This window comes from Pristis pectinata, chromosome 3 (assembly GCF_009764475.1).
Source record: "Pristis pectinata isolate sPriPec2 chromosome 3, sPriPec2.1.pri, whole genome shotgun sequence".
Classification (NCBI taxonomy): domain Eukaryota; kingdom Metazoa; phylum Chordata; class Chondrichthyes; order Rhinopristiformes; family Pristidae; genus Pristis; species Pristis pectinata.
In genome coordinates, this window is record NC_067407.1 from 130,517,389 (window position 1) to 130,531,246 (window position 13,858).

The 13,858-nt window shown below is 40.1% G+C and overlaps 1 protein-coding gene across 12 annotated transcripts in view; it reads right to left on the reverse strand.

Annotated features, from left to right (window-relative positions):
* Nucleotides 1-13,858, reverse strand: part of akt3a (v-akt murine thymoma viral oncogene homolog 3a) — a 426,682-nt gene that overhangs the window by 185,977 nt on the left and 226,847 nt on the right. For 5 of the 12 annotated variants that reach the window (XM_052012970.1, XM_052012971.1, XM_052012972.1 and 2 more), the window contains one exon: nucleotides 8,970-9,095. The exons of the other annotated variants lie outside the window; for them this stretch is intronic. In XM_052012970.1, coding sequence (XP_051868930.1) covers nucleotides 8,970-9,012 — 43 coding nt within the window. In that variant the 5' untranslated portion in view covers nucleotides 9,013-9,095. Of the gene's footprint in view, nucleotides 1-8,969; nucleotides 9,096-13,858 lie in introns of those variants that run through there. 12 annotated transcript variants of the gene reach the window in all.

The following is a 13,858-nucleotide window of genomic DNA, read 5'->3' on the forward strand; positions in this document are numbered from 1 at the left end:
AAGTCTTAAATTATGAAAAAGGCGATTTTCATTGAAATAAATCAGGACCTGGTAAAGGCAGAACAGGGCATCTATTTGCAGGTAAGTCTACATCGATACAAAAGAAATAGCAAGAGATCAAGGCCAACATGTTCCTGTAAGGATGAAAGCCAAACAGCCAGCATAATCAAAGACCCCACCCACCCAGGTCATTCTCTCTTCTCTCCTCTTCCATCAGGTAGAAGATACAGGAGCCTGAGGGCACGTACCACCAGACTCAAGGATAGCTTCTACCCCACTGTGATAAGACTATTGAAAGGTTCCCTTATATGATGAGATGGACTCTGACCTCACAATCTACCTTGTTGTGACCTTGCACCTTATTGCACTGCACTTTCTCTGTAGCTGTGACACTTTACCCTGTACTTTTATTGTTTTTACCTGTACTACATCAATGCACTCTGCACTAACCCAGTGTAACCGCACTGTGTAATGAATTGACCTGTACGATCGGTATGCAAGACAAGTTTTTCACTGTACCTCAGTACAAGTGACAATAATAAACCAATACCAATAGTAACAAGTAAAGGGAACCCTCAATGTTGAGGGTTTGATAAAGAGGGGGGAAAAAAGGAAGTATATGGCAGGTATAGAGAACTAAAGAGAGGCGAGTCTGATCAAGAATAGGGTGATGCATAGATAGGAAATTGGAAAGGCAAAAGTGGGTCACAAAATATCACTGGCAGACAGGATTAATTCCAAAGGCATTTTAAGTATACAAAGACAAAAGAATAACCAGGGAAAGAGTAAGACTGCAGTAGTTCAAGACAGCTCACCATCACTTTACCAACAGCAATTAGGGATTGGCCATTAAATCTGGCTCAGCCTACAAAACCCGCACTCCTCAAATGAATAATAAAAACAAGGGCAATATGTGACTAGAGCCTGAAGGTATAGGTGAGGCTTTCATTGGTATTCACAAAGAAAATAGACTTTGTAATTGGAGAACTCATTGAAGGGGAAGGTGAAATTCCAGTACAAATCTCCATAAATAAGAGGAAGTAACAGGATTAATGTGGATAAATCCCCAAGGCTAGTTGAAATTTATCCCAGGCTACTGGAAGCAAGAGAACAGATTGTTCTAGCTCTAGCTAAGATTCTTAAATCTTCACTGGCCATAAGTGAGGTAACAGATGACTGGAGTACAGCAAATATGGTCCCCCTTTTCAAGTAGTGCAGTAGGGAAAAGCCTGCCATTTACAGACATGAACATAAGCAGTATTCTGAGGAACAGGATTAATGAACAATTGGATAGGCAGGGATTGATCAGATACCAGCATGGCTTTGTCAAGGGCAGAACTTGCCTAACCAACTTGATTGTTTTTTTTAAAGTAACAAAAGTGTATTGATGAGGGCAGTGCAGTAGATGTGTTTGTCATCGATTTCAGAAGGCCTTCGACATGGTCCCACATGGAAGACCAGTCCAAAATGTTAGGGCCCATGGGATCCAAGGCAAATTGGCAAACCGGATCCAAAATTGGCTTTGCAATAGGATACAGATGGGGATGGCTGTTTTTGTAACTGGATGCCTGTGACTACTGGTGTTCCACTGGGATCAGTGCTAGGACCCTTGCTGTTTGCAATATATGTGAATGATTTGGATGTGGATGTAGATATAGGAGGCATGATCAGTAAGTTTGCAGATGATACAAAGATTGGAGTTGTTGATGGTGTGGAGCGTAGTCTTAGGCTACAGGGTGATATCGATGTGTTGGTGAAATATGCCAAGAAATGGCAGATGGAGTTTAATCCTGATAAATGTATACACCATGAATGGTAAAGTCCTAGGGAGTACTGAAGAACAAAGGGACCTTGGTGTGCAAGTCCAAAGATCCTTGAAGATGGCAACGGAAGTAGATAATGTGGTTAAGAAGACATATGGGATACAGGTCCTTATTAGGCAGGGCATCAAATACAAGAGCAGGGAGGTTATGCTCCAATTTTATAAAACATTGGTTAGACTTCACTGGAGTAATGCATAGAGTTCTGGTCACCACACTATTCAAAAGATGTGATAGCACTGGAGAGGGGACAGAGGAAATTCACCAGGTTATTGCCCAAGATTGACCATTTCAGGAGGAACTGGTGAGGCTAGGTCTGTTTTTCCTGGAGCAGAGGAGGTTAAAAAGGGGACGTGACTGAGTGGCATAAAGTTATGAGGGGTATAGGTTGGGTAGACTGCAGGAAATGTTTCCCTTATCAGAGGTGAATAAAACTAGGGCATAGATTTAGAGTAAGTGGCGAGAAATTTAAAGGGGATCTGAGGGGGAACTTTTCCACCCAGTGGCAAGTACCTAGAAAGCACAGCCTGAGAGAGTGGTGGAAGCAGAGCTGCTGAAACATTTATGTGTATAGACCAGCATTTGAATCACCGAGGCATAGAAAGCTATGGGCCAAGCTGAAAGATAGGATGAACACTGGTGGATGCCCACTGGTCGGCATGGACATGGTGTGTTGAATGGCCTGTTTCCATGCTATATGACAATTATTGCTTTACACAATAAGGAATTCAAAACAAGAAATATTTGTATTCAAGCTATTATATTGTTTCCTAAGGATCTTTCCATGACCCACCTTATTTCTCAGTCACACGCTGCACTCTAGTGACTTCATGCAAAAAAAAAAATCAGGTTCCATATGCAAATTAACAATACCATGAGTTATCTTGGCCTCCATCCTTCTCTTGTTTTTGACTTCCTCAATTTTTCATTTTGCTTACCTGGCATCTCACCCAGATGACTTGATATTTTCACTAAGTAAAACACTGTAAAGACTAAAGGCAGTGTCCATCCTTCCATTAACCGTACTTTAATTCCAGTTCTGGAACTTAGCATCTCAGGCCGAATCTGACCACTTATAAGCTTAGCATCCTGTTTGACCCCAATCTGAGCTTTCTATGACTTTTCAGTATGTGACATGTCCTCAGAGTGCCATATGGTTCAGCAGGTAGTGCTGCTGCCTTACAGCTCCAGTGACCAAGTTCAACCTGATGCTATCTGAGATTACTCCAAGGTCCCACAGAAACTCAACAGATCATATAGTCTTGTATGTCGTAAGAAAATACAAGATACAATGTATATGAGATGAGAAACCCATTTTCTCTCATTTGACAGACCACCTACAACCATCTCTGCAATAATTCCCACTTCTAGCACACATCAGGCCATTTTCCGAAGCCCTGTCTCTACTCCCATCAGCCAATTGTCTCAAACCCTCACTTACACTGATGCCATCAGATTCACCTAAATACTTGGTACTGCAGAACCCCACAAAATATCTCTGCAAGCTAAGAAAAGAATCCCAGAACAAGATTGTAAATTACCATACATAAAACTCCATTAACCACTATTCTCAACTATTCTATGCTTTCCAATAAAGGATTCCATTTTCCATCTTAAACTTTGTAACAGCCATATCCTAACTCACATTCAAGTCCAAGTCATCCATCATCTCAGGAGAAGATTGTAACAGCCATATCTCACATTCAAGTCCAAGTCATCCATCACTCAGGAGAAGATGATTCTATTCAAATCCTTCACACTGCCTATCAATTTCACATCTCAAACCTGTTCCATTTATAACTCTCCAAGAACTCAAAATGTGTTGAGGTACTGATAAAGTATTGCAAGTGGCACAAGTTCAAAGAGCAATGGTTGTCTTGGTTTTGTTAATGGAATGGAAGGGACAAAAAAAAGCAAGGGAAGAATGTTCTATCGTTGTGGTCAACTAATCAACAAGATGCCTCAGCAGGAGAAATAATGCTGACCTATCCAAGTATTGAATTAATGATTTGGAAACAATTTCATTTTGTTGAAAAATGCATACCACTTAATTTGCACAATTAAAATCAAGGATCAAAACAAAATTATATTCTCAAGTAGGAGATAGGCCAAAGCATCCCACATTATTAGGACCATACTTCCATTCAGTTAATTTCAGGTTGACATCAACATTACATTTTCTTGAAATTATTATCAAATGGAAATCTAATCAATGACTCCAAGTAACTACCAATTAACAGCTTGCTCAGAGATGTATCAGACATGGCTTAGTTGGTCGTACTTCCATCAGATTCAGAAAGTTGCACGTTCAAGCCTTATGCTTGCAAACACAATGATAACATTTCAATACAGCACGAAGAGGTGCTTTCTCTCAGATGAGACATTAAATAAAGCCATCCGTGCCATCCTCTCAGGTGATCATAAAAGAGCTCATGTTTGTAATTTGAAGAGAATCAGGAGTTATACCTGTGTTCTGTCTGATATTATTCCTTGAACCTACAACTGATCATTGTTATTATTACACTGGTGTCTATGTAAACTTGCCGTGTGCAGATTGTCTTCCAATTTTCTTAATTACCACAATGGCTTTACTTCAAAAAGTAAAGTACTTAATTGACTTTATAATACAGGGATGCTCCAAATTTGTGAAATAAACTATGTAGGTGAAGATCTCTTTTTGAATTCAGGTTCTGCTAGATAAATTAATTCATACAGATGCTATATCAGAATACCAAAGGTTTTATTTGAGGACAGGGGAGAGAAAGGGAAATGATGAGCACGTGGGAGAAACAATGTAATCAAGAGCAACTGCCCTCCACAATCAAGCTAAGATTCAACCAACTATGGCACCATAAGATAGCCACAAACTAACCACGTTATGAATTTGAGGAGTTTTGGGATAAATGGGGGATAAGAATTCGAAACCATTCCACATTAAGTACACGAAACAAGTTAGGCTCATCTAATTCTGTGTGGTCTACACGTAAACATCTCATTTCAGCACTACCCCTTTGATGTCAAATCAACATTATCCCCTAGTCCAGCAACACCTTGATTGAAAAATTCTCATCCTCATTTTAAGATCCCTTCATTGTTTCATATCAGAATTAGATTTATTATCACTGACTTATATGATGTGAAATTTGTTGTTTTGCAGCAGCAGTACAGTGCAAAGACACAAAATTACTATAAATACAAACGAGTTCCGATTTTGAGACTATTCATAACCCGATTTTGTCTGTAACTCAGGGGTGTCCGCGCATGCGCACTTGGCCTAGGGACCGCAGCCGCGCATGCACACGGCCCGGGGATCACAGCCGCGCATGACCCCAGCCGCACATGCGCACTTCGCCCGGGGTTGGGCCAAAGAAGGTGTACCGCCGCCGTGGTAGGATCGGGGGCCAGGCCCGCTTACGAACCAAAGGTAGTTAAAACCACGAAGGTCGGTTCGTAGGTACGGGCGTTCCTAAGTCGGGGACTTCCTGTAAATAAATAGTGCAAAAAAAGAATAATGGGGTAGTGTTCTTCTTTGCAGAACTTTTTCCTGCCCTACAATATTCTAGAGGAGGCATCATAGACCTGATGGGCTAAATGGCTGTACGCCATAAAAATCTGAACGATGATGTTATTCCACTTCTGGTCTGCAATATCTTTGATTTTAATCATTCCATCACTGGCTACCATGATCTGATGTTCTAGAACCTTGCTAAATATCTGTGCCTCTTAACACCACTCTCTTTCCATCAATCCTTAAACTTCTCTTTAAACAAGCTTTTTAATCATCTGCCTTCTTACTTCTTGATACTTGGTGTTAAATTTTGATTAACACTCCTGTGAAGTATCTTCTGACCTTTTAACTCATTCATGGCTCGACATAAACTCAAGCCATTTCTGCTACAAGAGACATCATGTTAATGCAGGGACATCAGCCCCTCCCCTCTCCGCTGAGCTCCCCCCCACCCCGTCCCCATCCTCTCACTTAGAACATAGAACAGTACAGCACAGGAAACAGCCCTTCGGACCCATGATGTCAGTGCTATATACTTTCCTCTTACATTTGACCTCCAAAGCTATCAGAGATGCCAAGAGACAATACCAGTTTAAAATAGAGTCCCAGACCAGCCGTCTGTTGTGGCAGGGCTTACATGCTATGACGGGCTACAAAACTAAGTCGAACAGCACAGTCAACAACAGCGCATCCCTTCCTGATGAGCTTAACGTATTCTATACTATGCATGTTTTGAACAGAAGAGGATTGGCTTTTTACCACCCACCCTGACAGCCTCCAATGCAACTGAACCCATAGTCACCATCGATGACGTAAGATCAGTCTTCCGGAGAGAGAACCTGAGGAAAGCATCTGGCCCGGATGGTGTCCCTGGCTTTGTGTTCAGACCTTGTGCTGATCAGCTGGCGGTGGTAATTGCAGTATTTAACCTCTCCCTGCTTCAATCTCAGGTTCCCACCTGTTTTAAGAAGACCACTATCATCCTGATACATAAGAAAAACAAGGGTAACATGCTTAATGGCCACTGACTGGTGGTTCTGACATCCACCATCATGAAATGCTTCGAGAGGCTGGTTACAGCACGCATTAACTCCAGCCTCCTGGAAAACCTCGACCCACTGCAATTCGGCTACCGCCGAAACAGTTCTACAGCGGAGGCCATCTCCCTGGCCCTACGCTCATCTCTAGAGCATCTGGACAGTAAAGGCACCTACGTTAGACTACTGTTGATTGACTGCAGCTCCACCTTCAATACTATAATTCCAAGCAAACTCATCATCAAACTCCGAGACCTGGAACTCAACACCTCCCTCTGCAACGGATCTTTGACTTTCTGACCAACAGACCGCAATCAGTAAGGATAGGCAGCAACAGCTCCAGCATGATTATTCTCAACACTGGTGCCCCACAAAGCTGCATCCTCAGCCCTCTAGTCTACTCCCTATACACTCATGACTGTGAGATTCTGCTCTAACTCCATCTACAAGTTTTGCAGATGATACAACGTAGTGGGGCTGTATCTCAAATAACAATGAATCAGAGTACAGGAAGGAGATAGGAGCTTAGTGACATGGTGTTACGACAACAATCTTTCCCTCAATGTCAGCAAAACAAAAAAAGTCATTGACTTCAGGAAAGGGGGCAGTGTACATGCACCTGTCTACATCAATGGGTGCTGAGGTCGAGAGGCTTGAGAGCTTCCAGTTCCTAGGAGTGAACATCCACCAATAGCCTGTCCTGGTCCAACCACGTAGATGCCACGGCTAAGAAAGCTTACCACCACCTCTACTTCCTCAGGAGGCTAAGGAAATTTGGCATGACCCCTTGACAATCACCAACTTTAATCAATGCACCATAGAAAGCATTCTACTTAGATGCATTACAGCTTAGTATGGCAACTGCTCTTCCTGGGACCGCAAGAAACTGCAGAGAGTTATGAACACAGCCCAGCACAGCATGGAAACCAGCCTCCCCTCCATGGACTCTCGTCGATACTTCTTGCTGCCTTGGTGAAGCAGCCAACATAATCAAAGACCCCACCCACTTGGGTCATTCTCTCTTCTCCCCTCTCCCATCAGGCAGAAGATACAGGACCCTGAGGGCACATACCACCAGCCTCAAGGACAGGTTCTATCCCACATGATAAGACTATTGAACGGTTCTCTTCTACGATGAGATGCAACTTCCTCTGTAGCTGTGACACTTTACTCTAAATTCTGTTATTGTTTTTACCCTGTACTACCTCAATGCACTGTATAATGAATTGATCTGTACAAACAGTATGCAAGACAAGTTTTTCACTGTACCTCAGCACGTGACAATAATAAACCAATACCAAGACAACATGACACTCTTGTCCAGATTAAACTCCTTCACAACAATAAATATTTTTGACTCTTCACTCATTGGAAAAGTATGAGTAATATTATGCAGTACATAATGTGAATTGGAAAACAACAGCTACTACAGATATTTCAGAAAATAAAGTTATCACAAGCACAATCATTTTACATGTATCTAAACACAACTAATAATCAGTGTCTGCAATACAGCAGCAAATAAAATCTCTTCAGATATCTATCACGAGCAACAATATGAACTTTCAACCTTTTCACGATAATACAGCTCAAACCTTTGGCATCCAAACCAGCCTCCCCTCCATGGTCTCTGCCTATAGTTCTCGCTACCTCAATAAAGCAGCCAGCACAATCAAAGACCCCACCCACACAGGACATTCTCTCTTCTCCCCTCTCGCATCAGGCAGAAGATACAAAAGCCTGAAAGCATGCACCACCCGGCTCAAAAACAGCTTCATCTTGCTGGTATAAGACTATTGAATGGTTCCCTAGTACGATAAGATGGACTCTTGATCTCACAATCTACCTCATTATGACCTTGCCACCTCATTGTCCACCTGCACTGCACTTTCTCTGAAGTTGTGACACTTTACTTGCATTCTGTATTGCTCTACCTCAATGCACTGTGTAATGAATTGATCTGTACAAACAGTACGCAAGACAAGTTTTTCACTATACCTCGGTACAAGTGACAATAATAAACCAATTCAATGAATACGCGTGGAGAGTCAAAAGAGATCAAGTGAGTACAAAGTGAATTTCACATAAATTGAATTTGACAAAGATGGATAAGAACATATGATGCAACAAACAACATTTGGGTTTGGAAATATCAAATTAATATTCAAGTGGTTGCAATTTTTGTTCATATTACTTATGAAAATCATAATCTCTTTTAGAGTTAAAAAACTCAATTCTATTGCTGAATGGTATAACACCCCACATTTTACAAATAGTCTGGCAAACTTAAGTATCTTTCCTCTAGACTTTCCTTCCTATTTTATGCATTTTCTGCAAGAATAGTGAAATGGTCTGTCCAGTAGAAGCATCTTCTGAAACTATGAATTTATAGATTCATTGAGAAATACAGAATAGAAACTGACCCTTTGGCCAAACTCTTACATGCTGATCACACCCTCTAGACTTTCAAATCCATTAAATTAATACAAATTAAGGAATGTTAAAAATAATAGATAAGAGCATTGGAATTGAAAGGAAAATCACATCCTGAGGATTACTGCAAGTATCAGGAAAACTAAAAAAAAATGACTGTTCAAGACTTACTTGCCACTGAGAAATTATTCAAAGGGTATGGTAGAATCTGCATCTTGAGGTTTCTCCTTGTATCCTATGAAGGATCATCAGTCTTCAATAGAAAGTACCTTGGTCTCCAGTTTTTGATATATTCCCCTACCAAAAAAAATAAAAGGATACTTAGCAACTAATCCCTACAAGTAGAGTATGAGCTCCAATTTCCTTTTCCATGAAAAACTATCATCTGAAATAAAAATTTCATTATAGGCTGGATAACCTGAGCCATTCAAAATTCAGCTATATTGTTATACCTGGAATTTAGCACAGGGTTAATCGAAGTAAAAGTAAACTTTTGGAGCTCAAGTTCAGCCTGTTAAAATATTATATCCGAACTCTTAGATAACAAGTAAATAATGCTGTACTGACAAAATTCAATTCTCTTTGTCTACAATTTTTATAATCTCAGCTAGGACAGTCCTTACATTGAGTGTAGATCTGTGGAAACGAATAATAAGCCATTCTAGATCATCCTCAAAGAATCTACTGAAAAACAACAGAATTCAACTTGGCTGTCATTGTGCACCACAATTAAAACTCAGAAAAACTCACACTTAATCAGTAAAAAAAAATCACAGATTGTAAAAAGGGAAAAAAATTACTCAAAGTAACGAAGTCTGGTACTGATTTGTATCAATTTGAATTTACAAGTTAATTAGAAAACAACTTAAAACCTCCAGTTCCTTCATATTTACTGTCAAATAGACAAAGTACTAAAATTAATAGAACATTTGTCACTCAGTATAAATTTTGGACTACTTAAATCAATTTTGCACTACCTTCAGTGCAAAACTGCATAGGCAACATCTTTCAACAGTTTAGAGTGGAATGAATTTATCAGACAGAAGAACAGCTTAATGCAGTTTCTGGGTTTTGTCAGCAAGTTACCAACAAAACTGACTTTTAAAAGGAATTTCTGAGAAAATTGACGCAGAGTGAGCTGTACCAGACCCAGTAAACGTCTCTAGAAAGAATGTAGCTAGATGTTGCTTGTCCTTCATCATGATGCGTCTTGCTGTATTAGTTCCTTACCGGTTAAATTTGCTTTCTCCTGTAGCCCAATTGCAGAAGCCATTGATTAGACTGACCAGTATAACAGCCACCTTCTTTAGACAATATTGGTCACAGTTTCACGGTTTACCACGGATAATGATAACTACTAAATGATACAGCTGACTAGGCACAGCAGTCAAAAAAATCTCAGAAATTCTGCTTTTCATCACTATAAAAATTCATTGGTAAAATATTAATTCACATACAATCAATCCCTTTAAGATGTTTGAAAGTATGATAATCTGAAATACTAAACCATATGTATAAATATAAAATACCTGCTAAGTGGGTAAGTTTCTGAGCAGTACAATTATCAAACGGATGGTAAGCCTGGGATATGCCACTGTCGCATGAACACAATAACAAGGGGAAAATAATATACAAATTTATTTAGATAGAGGACAGTCATGTGTATTCTAATAACCAAAAAAAGGTTCAGATATGATAAAACGTCAACAACTATCCTGCAAAAAAATCAGACTTCCAAAAATATTTGAATGTACCCATGTATTGAGGTAGCATAAATTTCTCATTCTCTTTCATGGGGGAACAAACCAACAGGGTGAACAGAGAGCAAGGACAAGAGTACCAATTTCATTTGAAGGCTACATTTTAACACCATGACAGGCTGCCTGGTATACCATAATGATGAAATAGCAATTATTTTATGTATGGCAATACTGAATGGGACCATTAAAGCACCAACTGCAGGAACTTATACTATAGATATGGATAGAGGTTTCATTGAAAGAGTCAAATTTTACATCCAACAGATAAATTTTGAACAGTCACAACTTTCACATAGATAAGCATCTCTGCGCAAAACTACAACTCTGCTGATGTTTTGATATAATTCAACTACATTCTATTTGCATTTCTTTAAAAGAAAATGCTTCTAAAATTTGAATTCTGATCATTTCAGCCCTCCTATAATAGTTAAAAATTAGGGGTGGAATTTCACAATTCCATAAATAAAGCAAGTTAGCTGTGCAATTTCCCTTGCTCATCTGACCCATTTACTGCCTGCATGCATGTTCAGAAACAGGGTGCTTGGCAATGACATCAGCAGCTAGTTATACTTCAAGAAATTGACAGAATCAATTTACATGAGTGAGCAGTAAAGGCTTTAGCCCTGAATGACTTAAATCACTTCACAGGCAATGAGCTACAATGAACAGTCCAATTCTGCAGGTTCTTTTTAAACAGTCCCTCTGGATCAAGGATGACACATTTCCACTGTAGGCTGTGAGTACAACATAGGAACCAGGGATAAGCAGGCAGCCTGAACTGGATAACCTCGGGAGATTGCAAAAAACACAAAGAGAATTGAGGAACTTTACAACAGGAATAAGAATTTAAAATTTATGTGACACTCTTATCCCAATTTTAAGTTCCCACTCCTGCCTGCTGCAAAATCACACAGTTGCCACGGATTTAATTCTGTAAAAACACGTTTATTAGCAGTATACTGTTACGGACTCAGTGAAAGTCCCTTTAAGATAGAGAGTGTGTGTGTATGTGTGTGTGGGGCGTGCTTACGTAATAGAAGATAAAGGACGTAATGACGTTGTTGAAGAGGTTAGAAGAAGAAGAAGAAGGAGAGAGAGAGAGAAGGGAGAGAGACACAGCCTGCTTGTTTTCTCTATCGATGGATGAGAAACAATAACTGTGTTTGCCACTGAAATCCATGTATGGAAGTTGGAAGTAATCCGGTGGAGTTCACTTTGTTGTTGACCTGTAGAAGGAAACGGGTATTTGTGTGTGGACGACCACGGTTCGGATGCTTGCGGGGTGAGGAAGTCACTACCGAGTAAACACTGAAGTGTCGTTTGGGTTCCATCGTGGAACATTTGGATTTCGTATGTACTCTCTCTATGTTTTTCTACATCTACATCTTATCTCAGACAACGGTGGTTGTTGAAGAAGCCCTTGCTCATGTTTCACCTTATGGCTTGCGGAACTGAACCTTTAAGAACCATTCCGGAACTGGGAGTTTTGGACTTTGTCACACACACACACGACGAGTTTAGTTTTGGGGTTAACGTTCGAGGTTTTAACATTTTTGAATTCTAACATACTAACATTTTTACTTTTATGTTTACGTATTATCATAAGTAGTGATTAATAAAATAGTTTTTAACACTGAATCATGCTCAGTATGTTTCTTTTGTTGCTGGTTCGTGACAAAATTGGGGGGGTCGTCCGGGATAGTTCCCAAGGTTAACGAGATTCGTCCGGGATCCAATCCAAAGATTAACGAGTGTCCGTCTGGGATCGTTCCCCAGATTGACAAGATTTGTTCGGGATTCAATCCAAAGATTTTGAGGGAGGTCTGATAAATTCTTTTTAATTGGCTTGTGTGTGTGGAAACCAGCAGCAATGGATATTAAGGCATTTTTGGAGTCACCAACCCCTACAGGGATTGGAGATGGCGAAAAAGGATGATTTGATAAAGATTGCTACAAAGCTAAACCTTACAGAAGTAAAGCAGTCTATGAGAAAGCATTATTCATAGAATGATAGTTGACTATTATTTGGAGAAGGAGAAACAGAGGCAGCATGAGTTACAAATGAAGCGTAGGATGTCGGAATCTGATTCTGATGATGGTTTTTCAGCCAGCAAGGAGGTTCGATTAGTCCCCTCCTTTTGAAGAAGATCAGGTTGATCAGTATTTCCAACATTTTGAAAAGGTTGCTGAGAGTTCAAACTGGCCAAGGAAAGGATGGGCTCTTATGGTGCAGAGTGTGATTAAAGGTAAAGCTCAAAAAGCTTATTCTGCTTTGTCTGTTGAGGATGCAGCTGATTATACCAAGGTAAACAAGCTATATTGAAGGCCTATGAATTGGTACCTGAAGCTTATAGACAAAAATTTAGAGACTTGAGGAATCTGCAGATCAGACGTATGGAATTTGCCAATGGAAAGAGAATATGTTTTGAACGATGGTACATGGCTAAAAATGTAGATGGGGATTTTGATAAATTGAAAGAATTGATACTGGTGGAGGACTTTAAAAGATGTGTTCCAGCTGAATTAACAACATATTTAAATGAAAAGGCAGTGGAAACTTTACAAGAAACTGCTAGGTTGGCAGATGATTATGCTTTAACCCATAAATCCAAATGGGGACAACCTAAAACCTTTCAAAAGAGTTACAAAGACAATCCAGGTAACCGGAGATTAAATTGGGAGGTAATCAAAAAGGAAGGATGAAAAGAAGCCAGGGCTGGAGAAACCTGTTGAGCATACTTGTTATTACTGTAGGAAACCTAGCCATGTGATATCTAATTGTGCCCTTTTGAAGAAAGGAAGGAAGCTGTGCCCAATGCTTGCTTTCAGGCAATTAACAATCAAAAAGGTTTGGGAGATGCTGTTAAAGATCAGTCCTTGCAGGAGGGAAAAGCGGAAAAGTTGGAGGAGGTGAGAAAGGAATTCCGTTCTTATGTATCAGAGGGTTTTGTTTCACTGAATGATGAGTCACCCCAGGTGCCAGTGAAAATTCTTAAAGATACTGGGGCTAGTCAATCTCTCTTGCTGGACAGTGTTTAAATTTTGGTGAAGAAAGTGACACTGGTGAGGTAACTCTAGTGCGAGGCGTTACAGATGACACCATGTCTGTCCCTCTACACAGGGTGATTTTAAAGTCAAAGTTCGTAGAAGGACCAGTCGAGATAGGGATAAGACCGAGTTTGCCAGTGGAAGGAGTTTCTCTGTTATTGGGAAATTACCTTGCAGATGGAGAAATTGTTCCTGTGGTACGGTTAACAACCAAACCAAGGATTGATGAGTCTGAGAATGATCGAGATGTTT